Here is a 17,429-nt window from a genome sequence, read left to right on the forward strand (position 1 = left end):
TTGTTGCACGCTATCCATGTAGAAGCTTACAAATTATTGGACCCTCCTCTGATTCATTGTGTGTGCCAGTATCGTGTTGATGTGATTTACAAGACCATAGTTTCTATTTGAAGCAAGACAGGACCATAAATAGCTCTGTGCCATTTGCGTTGGCATTTAAGATTACAGTGGGATTCATAAAAAGTCCTCGTCCAAGACTGCCGCTCTCTGCTGATATCCTGTGTACTCCTATTATTCTGTTCTTAACTTTAACACAACCAGTCCCATGCTTACAGTTTAAATAGTTTTTAACATGGAGAAACTTGATTATAAATAGATCAGTGATCCTCAAAGTGTGGTACTAGTACCACTGGTGGTATGTGGGTTCTCTCTAGGGGAACGTAGGAAGAAGAATAAAATCACTGAATTAAATGAAAAGACAACATACATTTAAAACATGAAATACAATAAAACAAGCCTGTGTACTGCATATGCAAACAACCTGTTTTACCTCAGTAGAGTACATTTTTTTTACTTTTCAAGCACAGTTCTGTTGTACTTAACTTTACAACATAATGCATTTTAATATAATACATTTTTTTTACTTGTAAATGTTTTATTTTCCTATATTTAAGCACTGTGTTAATGTTCCAACTGTGCATAGTGTTACAGTGAGTTACAAAAATAAATACAGGTATACTGTTTAGGAATTAAACTTCTGCCTCATTTTTTGATGAATACTTGGGCCTTCTGCATTGCTGTATTTAAAATATTGGTCATTACAGTGGTACATACTAAAGAGCTAAGTATTTTTTATGTTGCACTTAGTGTAAAAAGTTTGAGAACCACTATGTGTGTGTGTGTGTTGTATCTGTGTGCGTGCATGTAGTTCTCTGTGTGTAGGTGTGTGTGTGTGTCGGTGGTACTAAGCCTTCTAATGTCAACCACCTGGTGGCTATATTTACATTATAAGGTCATAATGTTATGGCTCATAATCATTTGCTTCCTTATTACTGAACATGTCATATACTGCCCTGCAGTTCCATTATTGGAGCCGGTAGGGCGCTTTGTGTCCTCTACCCCCACCCCTCTCTCTGTTTTCAGCACCTGTCTTCAATCAGCCTCATCACCACCGGTGTATATAAGCCTGCCTGTTCCCGGAAACCCTCGCCTAAGTATTGATGCCTCTCCTAGCGGTACCACGGCCCACCTTATGTCAAGTAAGCTATACTGTTCCTCGCTTCCCTTGTTAACTCTTGTGTCTCCTTGTTCCCAGTGCTCCCCCATGTTCCTGACCCACGTCATTCCTGCCACTAAGCCAGCCGCCTGTTCTGTCCATTGCCTGCCGCCTGTCCACGCCGCCGCCTGCCAACACATCCAGGACCACCTCCATAACCTTTCCTCAATAAGGGTCCGCGTATGTAAGAATCCTCCCACTCAGAGCACTACGCCGTCGGCTTCTCACCCGCCTCCCGCACAGTTTCCCGTACTTCCGTCAGTCCCCGTAGCTACCACAGAGGCGCTGCAAAGGGGTAAAACGCGTCTGGACCCACAGGAGCGTCAGCGTCAAGTCATCCAGCGGCTGTGTATCTACTGTGGTCATTCCGGTCATTTTATTTTCTCATGCCCCCTCTGATCAAAAGACCAGGCGTCGAGAGCGTCGTGGTGAGCCAAACCTCCATTCCCTCATGCTCTCCCTCTCGCATGACCGTTACCGCTTGCATTATAGTTTCTGCTCAGAACACATTACTGCCCTTATAGATTCCGGTGCCGATGACAACTTCATTCATGAAGCAATAATTCACCAGCTCCAGCTGCTGCTGGGTACCCCTCTTCCTTCCAGCCGTCTCTACAACCTTTCCCGACCTGAGAAAAAGGCAATGGAGGGCTCTCTGGCTTCCGGACTACGATCTTCCTCTTCTCCAGTAGGGGCCGGCTTCTTTTTTGTTGAAAAGAAAGACACCAGGCTTCGCCCACGTATCGACGATCGTGGTCTCAATGACATCACCATCAAAAATAAATCGCCGCTTCCCCTCATCGACCCCTCGTTTGAACCCCTCTGTGACGCCCGGATATTCACCAAGTTGGATCAACGGAACGCCTACCACCTCATCCGTATCCAAGAGGGGGATGAATTGAAAACCGCTTTCAACACCCCTCTCGGACACTTCGAATATCAGGTCATGCCGTTTGAATTGACTAATGCCCCTGCTGTCTTCCAGACCTTCATTACGCCGTCCTCCGTGATATGCTGAACCGGTTTGTTTTTGTCTATTTGGATGACATTCTCATTTACATTAACATCACCGTCATGTACGCCAAGTTCTCCAACACCTCCTTGAAAACCATCTGGATGTTAAACCCGAACATTTTGAATTCCACTTCTCCTCCGTGCACTTCCTGGGCTACGTTATCTCTAAAGGACAACTACAACCCGACCCTACCAAGATCCAAGCTGTTGTTAACTGGCCCACTCCCACCACCCGCAAAGAACTGCAACGTTTCCTTGGATTCGCCAATTTCTACCGTCGATTCATCCGTAATTACAGCAAGGTCGCAATTCCCCTCACTAGCCTCACATCCACCAGCTCCCCCTTTCAGTGGACCCCGGCAGCATTCCAAGCATTTAGTCAACTCAAGACCCTGTTCACCAGTGCGCCCATTCTTCGCCACCCCAACCCCTCCCTCCAGTTCGTGGTTGAGGTTAACACCTCGGACACGGGGGCAGGGGCTGTCCTCTCGCAGCGGGACCCCACGATCCAGAAACTTCACACCTGTGCCTTTTTTTCCCGTCGTCTGTCCCCTGCCGAGAGGAACTACGATGTCGGCAACCGAGAGCTACTGGCCATTGTATAGGCCTTGGAAGAGTGGAAGCACTGGTTGGAGGGGACTGAACTACCATTAATCATTTGGACAGACCACAAGAATCTCTCTTACCTCCGTTCCGCCAAACGCCTTAACCCTCGACAAGCTCGCTGGGCACTCTTCTTGAGCAGGTTTAATTTCAGTCTCTCCTTCCACCCTGGCTCCAAAAACAGCAAACCAGATGCCCTGTCTTGACTTTACTTACCCCCCTCCAGCCCTGACGAACCGGAACCCATCCTCCCCTCCTCGTGCTTTGTTGGAGCAGCCACTTGGCAGATAGAACAGGTGGTTCAGGTGACCCAAAAGACTCACCCGGATCCCAAGACCGGGCCTCCACACCGCCTGTTCGTACGCGATTCTGCACGCTCTGACGTTCTTCAGTGGGCTCACAACTCCAAACTCACCTGTCATCCTGCCATCACCCGCACCATTCAGTTCATCCAGCAGCATTTCTGGTGGCCCAGCCTTGTTCAAGACACCCGGGAGTTCGTCCAAGCCTGCTCCGATTATACACCCGAGGGAAGTCTTCACACCTGCCCCCAGCTGGGCTGCTACCTCCTTCTGAAGGTAACTATCATTCTCACTATTGTCGATTGCTTTTCCAAATCCGTCTATTACGTACCCCTCCCAAACTACTATCCGCTTTCAATACTGCTAACCTCCTTGTCCAGCATGTCTTTAGACTCCACGGTATTCCCATCGATATTGTCTCTGACAGAGGTCCTCAGTTCTCATTCCTGGTATGAAGGAATTCTGTAAAGCGGTGGGCGCAGCAGCCAGCTTGTTGTCAGGATATCATCTGCAGACCAACGGCCAGACGGAGCGGGCAAACCAATCCCTTGAATCTGCCCTCTGTTGTGTTGCCGCATGCAACCCCTCCTCCTGGAGCTCATTCCCCCCATGGATTTAGTACGCCCACTACTCCCTCACCAGTTCCGCTACTGGTATGTCCCCATTCATGGCTTGCTATGGTTACCAACCCCCATTATTCAAAGAACAGGCAGTGGCAGTCCCCGCCATCAAGGATAATCTCCGGAGAATCCAGGCAGTGTGGAAAGACGTCCGAGTGGCGTTGACCCGGAAACTCACTCCGCGTTTCATTAGTCCCTTCCCCATTACCAAGATCATCAATCCGACTTCCATCCAATTGAAGCTTCCACAGTCTCTGAAAATTCATCCCACATTCCATGTCTCTTTGCTGAAGCCTGTCTCCACTTTTGCAGGCTATAAATGTTTTAAACTTAGTGTCACACTCGCACCTGCACAGGTTTCCCCAGGTGTTAGTAAATTGCTCCAGTTTGGTTCAATTGTCTCAGTTGGGTTCAATACAGGGAAGACTGCAGACTTGACAACTGGCCAGAAGACCATCAATAATACCCTACATAGGATGGGTAAGCCACAAAACTTCATAGCTAAGTAGGCTGGCTGTTCACGGAGTTCTGTGTCCAAGCATGTTAATGGAAAGTCTAGTGGAAGGACAAAAGATTCACCAGAAAAAGAGATTACCATGGGCTTCGGATTATCAAACAGAGAAGATTCACGAATCTAGCAGAGATCCAGAAAGAGTGGAATGAGGCGGGAGTCACAGCTTCAAAAACCACCACATTCAGACGCATCAGGGAGATGGGCTACAACTGTCGGGTTACTCGAGTCAAGGCACTTCTGAGCCTGAGCCAACGTAGGAAGCGTCTCAACTGGGCCAAGGAGAAGAAGGACTGGACTGTTGGCCAGTGGTCCGAGGTCTTCTTTTCCGATGAAAGTAAAGTGTGCCTTTCAGTCGTGAATCAAGGTCCAAGGGTTTGGAAGAAGACGGGTGAAGAACAGGACCCAAACTGCTTGAGCTCCAGTGTGAAATATCCACAGTCAGTTATGATTTGGGGTGCAATGTCCAGTGCAGGTGTTGGTAAACTCTGCTTTCTTAAATCCATGGTCACTGCAACAGTCTACTAGAATGTTTTAGAGGGCTTCATGATTCCTTCTGCTGAGCATCTGTATGGAGATGCAGATTTCATCTTCCAGCAGGATCTGGCCCATGCCCATACCACCAGAAGCACCAAAACCTGGTTTGATGCCCATGCCATCACAGAAGTAAATGGTTATTTCTTCACAGTATTCTAATTTTTTTAAATTCCTGGTTTTGTGGGTTTTATGCTCTGGAAGCCCAAATTATGTAAAAATAAACAAATAAATACTTAATGTAAATAAATCTATAATGTATGAAAGTTTAACTTTTTGAATGGAATTATGGAAATAAATAAACTTCTCCATGATACAACATTTTTTTGGAAAGGGTCTATACACTTATTTTGGAATTTGTCATCAACAGGCCATGATCAAAATGGAGAAGTGAGAAGCTGTGAGCTAGAAACAGAGCGAGATTTTTCCTTAAAGACTCACTGTTGTTACTCTTTTCCCCCTGACGAGACTGAGGGCCCTCACATAAGTCATTTGGCTCTGAAAGGATGATGTCTAAATCTGACACTTTCCATTGGCTGGGAGGCTTCCTGATGCCACTCTTGTCCTCGTCTGTATGACCACACCCACGACCACAATAACAACCACAAAACACAATCAACAGGACAACCGTCATCACAAGTAATGGCAATGGGACCAGCAGCAACAGTTCCGGGCAATATGATGAGGTTGAAATGACATCACATTACAGCAACAGTGACACACAATAACAATGAGTGATACAGTGAACAGTAACCATGTGCGCGGTAATGCCAAGATTGAAGATGAAAACAACAACAGACAAAAGGGGCAGGAAGAAGGCAACAGACAGAAAAAGGAGACAGAAAAGCAGCCAGTTAGAGAATTGCCAGATATCACAGGAAGAAATCTTGTGCCATGCTGTAAGAAAACCAACAATAATTTACACCAACCTGATAAGGAGCGGATGTGACTGATTTGTGAGGGTTTGGGGGATGTGTCAGGTGACATGTTGTACCCTGCTTCCTGTCCCCCTTCAGCTGGAGCTTGGATGTAGGGGCAGACGGCTGCCACTCGGCCTGAGACGCCACCATTTGGACGAGTAGAGCTCTGAGGAGAAGGCGGGCCTCCTCCATTCATGCGGCTCAACTACAAGATGGAAAGTAGAAAATGAAGCAGGTGAACAAACAGTCTTCGAAAAAGGAAAACTATCAGGCGTAAGTGTACTTCTGCTCTCTTCTTGTGCAGTCGCTCCCTAAGGTCTCCAATGCGTTGATCCATCACTGTCACCTGAGCATTCCTCTTGTTCAGCAGCTCCTTGTTGTGTGCTAACTTGCTACTCTGTTCCAGGTTGTGATGGTTGCGAGCCTGACTCAATGGCATTAGAAATGTTCTACAATGTTTTCAGGAACTTTACATTTTGAAAGGGACAATGTTTTATTACCTGCAGCTCTTGGTAGAGTTTCCTGAGTTCTAAGGCAGCAGGACCAGAGAGTGGAGATGCTTTCATTCCAGTGGGTGCACCCTGGGGTCTGTTGGGTGCCCCCTGCTGTGATGCAACAGAATGTAGCTGAAGGCGTCCTTTCCTTAGATCCTCCAGCTGTTGGGTCAGCTGGTGAAGTAAAAATAGATATAAAATAATTCCTAGGTTGACATGAACTTGAGTTATCAATCCCTCTGAGATACCTGGTCGACTCGGGTCACAGCAGACTGCAGCTCAGCCTGCTTCTCCTGAAACAGGCTGCTAACATGGTCAATCTCTGCAGCTGGACACAGAAAACATGATCAATTGATGGTTGGTTATTATGTGCATGATAATAGGATGTGAAATTTAAAAAAAAATACATAGTCATCCAATAGTATTGGATCAACTCTGGTAGAGTATAAATTATTGTATGTTCAGGCGTACAGAGGTTCCCATTGATCAGTTTACTGTAGTCCACCTGTCCTCTCATGGCTCGAATCTTCTTCAGCTTTGCCTCCTGAGTCTCCACTCGTTCCTTCAGCCGCTGCAACTTCTCAAATTCAGACTGAACAAGGAAAAGAAAAAATAGGACCTACTGTAAATATAAGAGTGTATTAAACATTTTGGGTTGTTTGTGTATACCGCTCTCTGCTGACTTGCAATTTTTCGAAAATAACATAACATTGTTTGCTGCAAAACGATCACTGATGAGCAGGTTTTTTTTTCCTTTTGTCTTTGGGGCAATAATTATTATGTGCCACAACTTAGACGTGGTATGAGCTGGCCTAAGTTTAGATGGACTTTCTGTGCACCAAACTCTCACCACCACCAAGCGCACCTTCAAGGGCACACCCTCGCTACGCCAACACCACCCAGCTTAGCACAGACGGGTCTGCCAACACACAGCAAATATTATTAGGCTTGCATGAAATTCAAGATGCACCACTGAAAATAGAGCCTTCAGTCACTCGTGATGTTACGGGTTGTGCCGAGTCTTCGAGGTGTATGTCGAGTAATGGAGGGGGCGTGTCCGCAAAGCGTGTATCGAGGCTTGCTTCATGTAGGGGAGGGGCCGGAAGTGGTGACGTCTGAAGCCTCCCTGCCTGGCTGAACCACGTGATCGATTCGGAAAGCGTTTCAGTTTGCCACGAGATTTGACAGCAACATAAACCGCTGATGCATGCCCCATTCAAAATGTGTGTATGTTTTTTTATTATTATAGTTGCGGTCAGCTCAGAGTTTGGATAAAGATTGTGTAGTTTCTATAGGCTACTAGAGTTTGGAGAGTGTTCAGAGCATAGTTTGGATATAGCTTGGTTAGTACGTCACTCCTCGGAATTCTTGGAATTCTTGCCCGCTAACCCAGCGCCCTGGTCGGATAGCCCAGCCCTTGGTGCACTCGACTCCCACACTGGGGGATGGCGGTCGCCTGTGTTCGAACCACAACCAGCACTGCGCTGCATAAGAAACTGTAATTGAGGATGATCACTTACATTTGTTTCTTAAAAACAGAATTTTCCACCATTTCTTCTTTTATGCAAAGGGAAGCTATTTTTGTCTTCCAAGAAAGTAAGGTACAATAAAAACTTACTGAAAGGAAGAATTCCTGTACGCCAGTTTATATAATTTTCCTCTCGAATGAATAACTAAAAACAAAAAGCAAAAATGATGCTAAACTGTTGTTTCTAAATAAGCACTTTCAAAATCCTCTGCACTCTTAAGCCCATGCCATTTTCCCAAAGTGACAGAAAAATATTATACAACCTGCCATACCAGTGATGGGGAACATTTTAAGCACACAGAATACGTTCAAAAATAATATATTTTACACTTTATGTTGGTAAATTACTTCGTCAAACATTGTTTTGGAATACATAGTCATTCACAAGAGCCAAAAAGACGCAAAAATGCAGCGCAGTGCAAATTGTATGTGGTAAAGATACAGCTGCCTGTGATTATGCACATGGCCAGCAGGTAGTTTTGTGTGCAATGAAGCATCAAGAAATGGACCATTACTCGAACCAATGGCTGAAGTGTTACGATGCTTCATGAAGTTACATCTCGCCATCACTATCAGTCACCAAATTGTCACATGCGCCAGGCGAATGCCAAAGGACACACCCTTGCTGGGCCAACACCCCCTAGCTTGGCGTTGACTGGTCTGCCTAATATATCAGCAACCCTTGCGCTGGCACAAAAATCAAGATGTGCACCATTTGTGCTCTGGTGCATGTTGCTAAATCTACGAATATAGTGCCCTATGTGTTATACTCGACAACACTTACGTATTTTTGTTTACAATTTGCATGCAAAATTGCCATATGGTTCCCACCTGTGTCTGTCCTTGATTGGATCTGCCTCCTTGGTGAAGATACCTCAGCCTTTGCTCCTAAAACACAGAGGAGATTATATCCATCCATCCATCCATCCATTATCTGAGCCGCTTATTCTCACAAGGGTCGCGGGAGTGCTGGAGCCTATTCCAGCTATCATCGGGCAGGAGACGGGGTACACACTGAACTGATTGCCAGCCAATCGCAGGGCACATTTAAACAAACAACCATTCACACCTACGGGCAACTTAGAGTCTTCAATTAACCGACCATGCATGTTTTTGGGATGTGGTAGGAAACCGGAGTGCCTGGAGAAAACCCACGCAGGCACGGGGAGAACATCCAAACTCCACACAGGCGGGGCCGGGGATGGAACCCCGGTCCTCAGAACTGTGAGGCAGACGCCCTAACAAGTCTTCCACCGTGTGGAGATTATATTTCAGTTTAAAATGCATACTCAGTATGACCCCTGTGTCATGGTCTGTGTTTTAGTATAGATTACATTTAGTTTTGTTTCATGTTTTCCTGTGTCCCATGTTCATGTCGTGTGTGCTGATTTGGTTATTATGTCCAAATCTTCTCGTCAACCCTCTCCCTTATGTCGACCAGTCAGCGTCAACCAATCAGCTCCCTCCAGCCACTCGTGTCTTGTTCCTTGTTGTCTCGTCAATTAGTTTGTATCTAGTTATCTGGTTTCTTTCAGTTCTTGTTGGTTCATTGTCAAATGTCGTTTGTCGAATGTCATCTGTTGTGTCGTCTGTAGCTGAAAGCCATCCATCCATTTTCTGTACCGCATATCCTCACAAGAGTCGCGGGCGTGCTGGAGCCTATCCCAGCTATCTTCGGGAGAGAGGCGGGGTACACCCCGAACCGGTCGCCAGCCAATCTTAGGGTATATATAAAAAAACAAATATTCGCACTCACATTAACACCTACGGGCAATTTACAGTCTTCAATTAACCTACCATGCATGTTTTTGGGAAATGGGAGGAAACCGGAGTGCCTGGAGAAAACCCACGCAGGCACAGGGAGAACATGCAAACTCCACAAAGGCGAGGCCGGGATTTGAACCCAGTCCTCAGAACTGTGAGGCAGATGTGCTAACCAGTCGTACACCGTTCCGCCGAGCTGAAACCCAAGTCATGTTTTTTTGTTTTGATGACTATATTCCGTCACCTTATCGTGGTGGAGGGGTTTGTGTGTCCCAATGATCCTAGGAGCTAAGTTGTCTGGGCCTTTATGCCCCTGGCAGTGTCACCCATGACAAACAGGTCCGAGATGAGGGACCAGACAAAGCACGGCTCCAAAAACCCCTATGACGAGTACAATAAATTGATTCAGGTTTCCCTTGCCCGGACGCGGGTCACCGGGGCCCCCCTCTGGAGCCAGGCCCGGAAGTGGGGCTCGAAGGCGACCGCCTGGTGGCCGAGCCTGCACCCATGGGGCCCGGCCGGGCACAGCCCGAAAGGGTAACGTGGGTCCCCCTTCCCATGGGCTCACCACCTGTGGGAGGGGCCATAGGGGTCGGGTGCAGTGCGAGCTGGGCGGTGGCCGAAGGCGGGGACCTTGGAGATCCGATCCCCGGCTACAGAAGCTGGCTCTAGGGACGTGGAATGTCACCTCTCTGGTGGTGAAGGAGCCCGAGCTGGTGTGTGAGGTCGAGAAGTTCCGACTAGATATAGTCGGACTCGCCTCCACACACAGCTTGGGTTCTGGTACCAGTCCTCTTGAGAGGGGTTGGACTCTCTTCCACTCTGGAGTTGCCCATGGTGAGCGGCGCCGAGCAGGTGTGGGTATACTTATTGCTCCCCGGCTCGGCGCCTGTACGTTGGAGTACACCCCGGTGGACGAGAGGTGTAATGCTCAATGCTCACGTGGGCAATGACACTGAGACCTTGAAGGGCGTGATTGGGAGGAACGGCCCCCCCGATCAGAACCCGAGCGGTGTTCTGTTATTGGACTTCTGTGCTCATCACGGATTGTCCATAATGAACACAATGTTCAAGCATAAGGGTGTCCACACGTGCACTTGGCACCAGGACACCCTAGGTCGCAGTTCGATGATCGACTGGCAGAGCTGTCAACTGATCATCACCTGGTGGTGAGTTGGCTCAGATGGTGGGGGAAGATGCCGGTCCGACGTGGCAGGCCCAAACGTATTGTGAGGGTCTGCTGGGAACGTCTGGCGGAATCCCCTGTCAGAAGGAGTTTCAACTCCCACCTCCAACAGAACTTTGCTCATGTTCCGGGGGAGGCGGGGGACATCGAGTCCGAGTGGACAATGTTCCGCACCTCCATTGCTGAGGCGGCCGACCGGAGCTGTGGCCGTAAGGTGGTTGGTGCCTGTCGTGGCGGCAATCCCCGAACCCGTTGGTGGACACCAACGGTGAGGAATGCCGTCAAGCTGAAGAAGGAGTCCTATCGGGCCTTTTTGGCATGTGGGACTCCTGAGGCAGCTGATGGTACCGGCTGGCCAAGCGGAATGCAGCTTTGGTGGTTGCTGAAGCAAAAATTCGGGCATGGGAGGAGTTTGGTGAGGCAGTGGAGAAAGACTTCCGGACGGCTTCGAGGAAATTCTGGTCCACCATCCGGCGTCTTAGGAGGGGTGCAGTGCACCATCAACACTGTGTATAGTGGGGATGGGGCGGTGATGACCTCGACTCGGGACGTTGTGAGCCGGTGGGGAGAATAGTTTGAAGACCTCCTCAATTCCACCGACACGCCTTCCCATGAGGGAGAAGAGTCTGGGTTCTCTGAGGCGGGGTCTCCTATCTCTGGGGTTGAGGTCACTGAGGTGGTTAAAAAGCTCCTCGGTGGCAAGGCCCCCGGGGGTGGATGAGATTCGCCCGGAGTTCCTCAAGGCTCTGGATGTTGTAGGGCTGTCCTGGTTGACACGCCTCTGCAACATCGCGTGGACATCGGGGACAGTGCCTCTGGATTGGCAGACTGGGGTGGTGGTCCCCCTTTTTAAGAAGGGGGACCGGAGGGTGTGTTCCAACTACAGGGGGATCACACTCCTCAGCCTCCCTGGTAAGGTCTATTCAGGGGTGCTGGAGAGGAGGATCCGTCGGGAAGTTGAATCTCAGATTCAGGAGGAGCAGTGTGGTTTTCGTCCTGGCCGTGGAACAGTGGACCAGCTCTACACCCTTGGCAGGGTCCTCGAGGGTGCATGGGAGTTCGCCCAACCAGTCTACATGTGTTTTGTGGACTTGGGAGAAGGCGTTCGACCGTGTCCCTCGGGGGGTCCTGAGGGGGGTGCTTTGGGAGTATGGGGTAACGAACCGCCTGATACGGGCTGTTCGGTCCCTGTACGACCGGAGTCAGAGTTTGGTCCGCATATCTGGCAGTAAGTCGGACTCGTTTCCGGTGAGGGTTGGAAGGCTGCCCTTTGTCACCGATTCTGTTCATAACTTTTATGGACAGAATTTGTAGGCGCACCCGAGGCGTAGAGGGGGTCCGGTTTGGTGGCCTCAGTTTTGCATCTCTGCTTTTTGCAGATAATGTGGTTCTGTAGGCTTCATCAAGCCGTGACCACCAACTCTCACTGGAGCAGTTCGCAGCCGACTGTGAAGCGGCTGGGAATAGAATCAGCACCTCCAAATCTGAGACCATGGTCCTCAGTCGGAAAAGGGTGGCGTGCCCTTCTCCAGGTCGGGGATAAGATCCTGCCCCAAGTGGAGGACTTCAAGTATCTTGGGGTCTTGTTCACGAGTGAGGGAAGAACGGAACGGGAGATCGACAGGCGAATCGGTGCAGCGTCTGCAGTGATGCGGACTTTGTATCGATCCGTTGTGGTAAAGAAGGAGCTAAGCGAAAAGGCAAAGCTCTCGATTTACTGGTCGATCTACGGGAGGAGACCCCGTGGACGACCCAGGACACGCTGGCCTGGGAACGCCTAGGGATCCCCCCGGAAGAGATGGATGAAGTGGCTGGGAAGAGGGAAGTCTGGGCATCCCTGCTTAAGCTACTGCCCCCGCGACCCGACCTCGGATAAGCGGTAGAAAATGGATGGATGGATGCTATAGGTTGTTTGTTACAGTGTAGTAGTTAGGATCATTTACGCACTTGTATCTGCAGTTTGAAGGGCAACATGTAAATTGTGCAACGCACACGATTTTTATGAGGCTGTTTATGTCTTTACTGTTATTCACTTTTGTCTTTCAGTTGGGCACCTCCATTTGCTCTATCAATGAGGCTCGCCTTTCCTATGAATGCCTAACATTTTAAAATATCAATATCTTTTTGAAAATTGGACTTTAATGTTTCAACATGGGAGACATTTACACATAACAAATTGCTAAATTGGATTTTTTTTCAGTTTTCTTCTTTAGGTAATATTTAGCGGCACGGTGGACGACTGGTTAGCACATCTGCCTCACAGTTCTGAGGACAGGGTTCAAATCAAGCCTCACCTGTTTGGAGTTTGTATGTTCTCCCCGTGCCTTTGTGGGTTTTCTCCGGGTACTCCGGTTTACTCCCATATCCCCAAAAATGTATGGTAGGTTAATTGAACTCTAAATTGCCCATAGGTGACTAAGTGTGAATGGTTGTTTGTTTGTATGTGCCCTGTGATTGGCTGGTGATCACTTCAGGGTGTACCCTGCCTCTCTCCCTAAGATAGCTGGGATAGCCTCCAGCACGCTTTTTAGACTATACCAATTAAGCTGATGACAGTTATTTTCTGCTGATGACTATTTTTAGATGATTTTTGTTTAAAAAAATAAATCCAATGTGTTAAAAGGGTGGAACGGTGGACAGCTGGTTGGAGCGTCTGCCTCACGGTTCTGAGGACCGGGGTTCGATCCCCGGCCCCGCCTGTGTGGAGTTTGCATGTTCTCCCCATGCCTGCGTGGGTTTTCTCTGGGCACTCCGGTTTCCTTCCACATCCCAAAAACATGTATGGTGGGTTGATTGAAGACTAGATTGCCCGCAGGTGTGAATGTGAGTGCGAATGGTTGTTTGTTTATATGTGCCCTGCGATTGGCTGGCAACCAGTTCAGGGTGTACCCCGCCTCCTGCCCGATGATAGGTGGGATAGGCTCCAGCGCTCCCGTGACCCTTGTGAGGATAAGCGGCTCAGATAATGGATGGATGGATGTGTTAAAGATATTTTAGTCTTTGTTGTCACGTCGTACAGATTCATTTACACTCCCTTGAAGATGTGTTGTTTCACCTGATAAATGGCTCACAGAGTTTAGAATTGGGTGTTTCAATTTCCATCTGACTAGTTTAGATAACTGGCAACTGAAAATGTGTGTGAAAATAAAAGGTACTTGCAAGAGGCAGTGTATGACAGTCAATCACGAGGGCAAGATCCATCCATCCATTTTCTGAGTCACTTCTCCTCACTAGGGTCACGGGCGCGCTGGAGCCTATCCCAGCTATCATCGGGCAGGAGGCGGGGTACACCCTGAACTGGTTGCCAGCCAATCGCAGACGAGGGCAAGATCTTTTTCAAATTGTTTCAGTGTTTTAGGTTTAGAGTTTCTCTGGCCCGTATGGCGTACTGCCCTCAACTCCTTCAAACACCTTTCAGCTGAATAAGAAAGCTCAAAATGGTTTTCTAATGTAACGGGAAGATTCCCACAGACAAACAGAAAACAAAACGCCTTCCCAGAATGGTTGCTATCAAGGCTGTAAAGGTAGGCCTATATTCTCTTGTTTTTTTAGCATATCTTCGGACTGCATGGTAGACGATTGGTTAGCACATCTGCCTCACAGTTCTGAGGACACGGGTTCAAATCTGGCCTCACCTATGTGGAGTTCGTATGTTTTCTTCGGGTACTCCAGTTTCCACCCACATTCCAAAAACATGTATGGTAGGTTAATTCAAGACTTTAAATTGCCTATAGGTGTGAATGTGAGTGTGAATGATTGTTTGTTTTCTCAGAGTACCTCCCGGATGACCGAGCTTCTCACCCTATCTCTAAGGAAGAGCCCGGACAACCTGCGGAGGAAACTCATTTCAACTGCTTGTTGCCATGATCTTATTCTTTCCACCATACATGAGGGTGGGAACATTTACCTTGTAAATCGAGAGCTTTGCCTTGTGTCTCAGCCCCTTCCTTTACCACAACAGACCGATACAGAGAGCCTCTTCTTGCTTCTGAACTTTCCAATACTATCTGAGCAAGATGACCCGGAAGTACATGAAGTTTCCAGCAGACCCTCACAATATGTTCAGGTCTGCCAGGTCCTACCAGCATCATCCTCCACATCCGAGCCAACAAAACACCATGTAGTGATCTGTTAATAGCACCGCCTCTCTCTTCACCCAAGACGTGTCCTGGTGCCAACTGCACGTATGAAAACCTTATGTTTGGATACGTTGTTCGTTGCGGACAATCCGTTAGGAGCACAGAAGTCCAATAACAGACCATTGCTAGGGTTCAGGGGGCCGTTCTGCCCAATCACACCCTTCCAGGTCTCCCTGTCATTGCCCACGTGATCATGGAAATCCCCCAGCAGAACAAAGCAACTCCAGATTGAAAGAGTGTACAGTTTCTCTCAAGAGGACTGGTACCAGAGCATATGCGGTGTATCGAGGCAAGCCTGACTATATCTAGTTGGAACTTCTCAACCTCGGACGCCCACTCAGTGCCGGCCCGCCAACCATGTGTTCGCCATCGAGCCCCACCACCAAGCCTGGCTCCAGAAGGAGACCGCGTCCGGGCAGGAGAAAGCAAGGTCCATTAATTCTATTCGTCATCGGGGGTTTCTGAGCCCTTCTTTGTCTGGTCCCTCATCTCAAAATTGTTTTCCCTCGGTGTCCCTGCTAGCGGCATAAAGCCCCAGATAACTTAGTTCCTAGGATCACTGGGACACATAAATCCCTCCACTACAATAAGGTGACAACTCAAAGAGGAGTAATTTATTATTAATATTAATTCTATCTTGATTGAGTTAGTTAATATGCCTGGAATGATGTACTTGTTAACACTAATATGAAAGAAGAGGTGATAATTACAGAGAGGCCTGTCATGCCTGACAATGACAGTGACACTTCACAGCTCACTGGATCATGTAGGGCACCACCTGTGTTCTTGCTTGCGTGTGCGTGTGTGTGTGTGTGTGTGTGTGTGTGTGTGTGTGAGAATGAGTGTGTATGTGTCCAGACTCCAGAGCAAGAGGGCAATGGAATGCTGACAAACACCCCCTCCTCCCTCCGCCTGATCCCCCATTGTGTAACGGTAACTTCCTTTGGTACTGTACAAGTACGATGTTGTGTCTCCCACTTAGTGGGAATTGGTACCATACTGATTCAAATGTGAAAGGTACCCATCCCTACATCCACCACACATGTCAGAGGAGCTCACTTGTCTGTCTCCTTGCATGTGGCCCAGTCATCCATTCATTCATCTTCCGTACCGCTTATCCCCACTAGGGTCGCGGGCATGCTCGAGCCTCCGGGCGAGAGGCAAGATACACCCTGAACTGGTCACCAGCCAATCATAGGGCACATAAACAACCAGGGGCACTCCCATTCACACCGACAGGCAATTTCGAGTCTTCAGTTAACCTACCATGCATGTTTTTGGGATGTGGGAGGGAACCGGAGTACCCGGAGAAAACCCACGCAGGCACGGGGAGAACATGCAAACTCCATGCAGGCAAGGTCAGATTTGAACTCAGGTCCTCAAAACTGTGAGACAGATGTGCTAACCAGTTTTCCACCATTCTGCCTGCCCCAGTCATATTAAACAAATTTGTGTCAGATCACCTGCTCCAAAAACTTAGATGTGGTCGCAGTAGGCGTAAGTTCAGACGGACACTCTGACACCAAAATCTCACTCCGCCAAGGGCATCTCCAAGGGCACACCCTCTCTGCACCTTATCCTACTCATATGCTGGAGGGGGACACAGCACTGATTTGCCATTTAGATACAAACAGATTATCCCCAATGTCACATATGAAAATAAATTGGCCAAACCAAAATAGAGTTGTTCAACAGTATATCACTGGAATCAATTCATAAAAAACAGGCTTGAAATGTTGTATATTTGCTCATTCCTTCCCTTGGGGGCTCATACACTTCCTTCCTTTCTGGAGTAGAATGCTCTTTGACTATCCCAGCAGCTGTGGCTTCCCGATGACTTCATTTCCTTCCTATAGTGTTCCTATCTCACTCCATGTATGACGCTACCCAAAAAAAATCTGCAAGTAACTCAAATACTGTTTTTCATTTTTGACAGTCCTTAGATACCCACCCGGATCACATCATCATAAAAGATATATGAGCCATGATCTCTACACCTCACACACATACATATTTCTCAGTGGCCTGACTGTAATTGCTGGAGTGCCAAGGTCAACCCTTTTTGGACGGACTCTAGATGTAGACAACCTTACACTAAGTGACAGGCAATCCATCTAGAGAATAATTGTGTGTGTTTGTGTGTGTGTGTGTGTGTGTGCGTGCGTGCGTGTGCTCGTGCATTTGTGAAATAGTTACCTTGGCAACCAACATCTGTTGTTGAGCGTCTATTTGTTGTTGTTGTCTTGTAGCCATTTCCTGGAGCTCAGAGAGGGTTAGCTCCACACGGGGAACCTACACAATAGGGAAAGTAAAATGAGATGATGTACTGCGCCTTTACATGATAGCTTCCAAATGTTGCATGAATTAATTCTAGAGAAAATACCTATACAATAGCAAAAACATGATTTCTCTTGTGTTTCTATTATCATCGGTCCATCTATTATAGACTGTCACAGTCAAGATGGATGAGATTGTTCCTGACAAGATGAAACCATAACAGTGACACAAGATAAATGCTGGCCTAGAGTGCACAGCTGCTCATGTCTCACTTCACATTTTAGGGTCATACCGCTTCTTCAGCTTGCTACAAAAATGTTA

The 17,429-nt window shown here is 48.0% G+C and overlaps 1 protein-coding gene across 9 annotated transcripts in view; it reads right to left on the bottom strand.

Annotated features, from left to right (window-relative positions):
- Positions 1-17,429, bottom strand: part of LOC133487754 (apoptosis-stimulating of p53 protein 1-like) — an 84,488-nt gene that overhangs the window by 18,234 nt on the left and 48,825 nt on the right. For 8 of the 9 annotated variants that reach the window (XR_009791439.1, XM_061794831.1, XM_061794830.1 and 5 more), the window contains 8 exons: positions 17,028-17,123; positions 8,574-8,630; positions 6,686-6,806; positions 6,463-6,542; positions 6,221-6,388; positions 6,004-6,144; positions 5,730-5,925; positions 5,242-5,370 (listed from right to left, as the gene is read on the bottom strand). Coding sequence is in view for 8 of the 9 variants with exons in the window: in XM_061794831.1 (XP_061650815.1) it covers positions 5,242-5,370; positions 5,730-5,925; positions 6,004-6,144; positions 6,221-6,388; positions 6,463-6,542; positions 6,686-6,806; positions 8,574-8,630; positions 17,028-17,123 (988 nt within the window). In the remaining variant the exon portion in view is untranslated. The remainder of the gene's footprint in view (positions 1-5,241; positions 5,371-5,729; positions 5,926-6,003; positions 6,145-6,220; positions 6,389-6,462; positions 6,543-6,685; positions 6,807-8,573; positions 8,631-17,027; positions 17,124-17,429) is intronic. The other variant, XM_061794829.1, reaches the window with a different exon arrangement.

This window comes from Phyllopteryx taeniolatus, chromosome 13 (assembly GCF_024500385.1).
Source record: "Phyllopteryx taeniolatus isolate TA_2022b chromosome 13, UOR_Ptae_1.2, whole genome shotgun sequence".
Taxonomy (NCBI): Eukaryota; Metazoa; Chordata; class Actinopteri; order Syngnathiformes; family Syngnathidae; genus Phyllopteryx; species Phyllopteryx taeniolatus.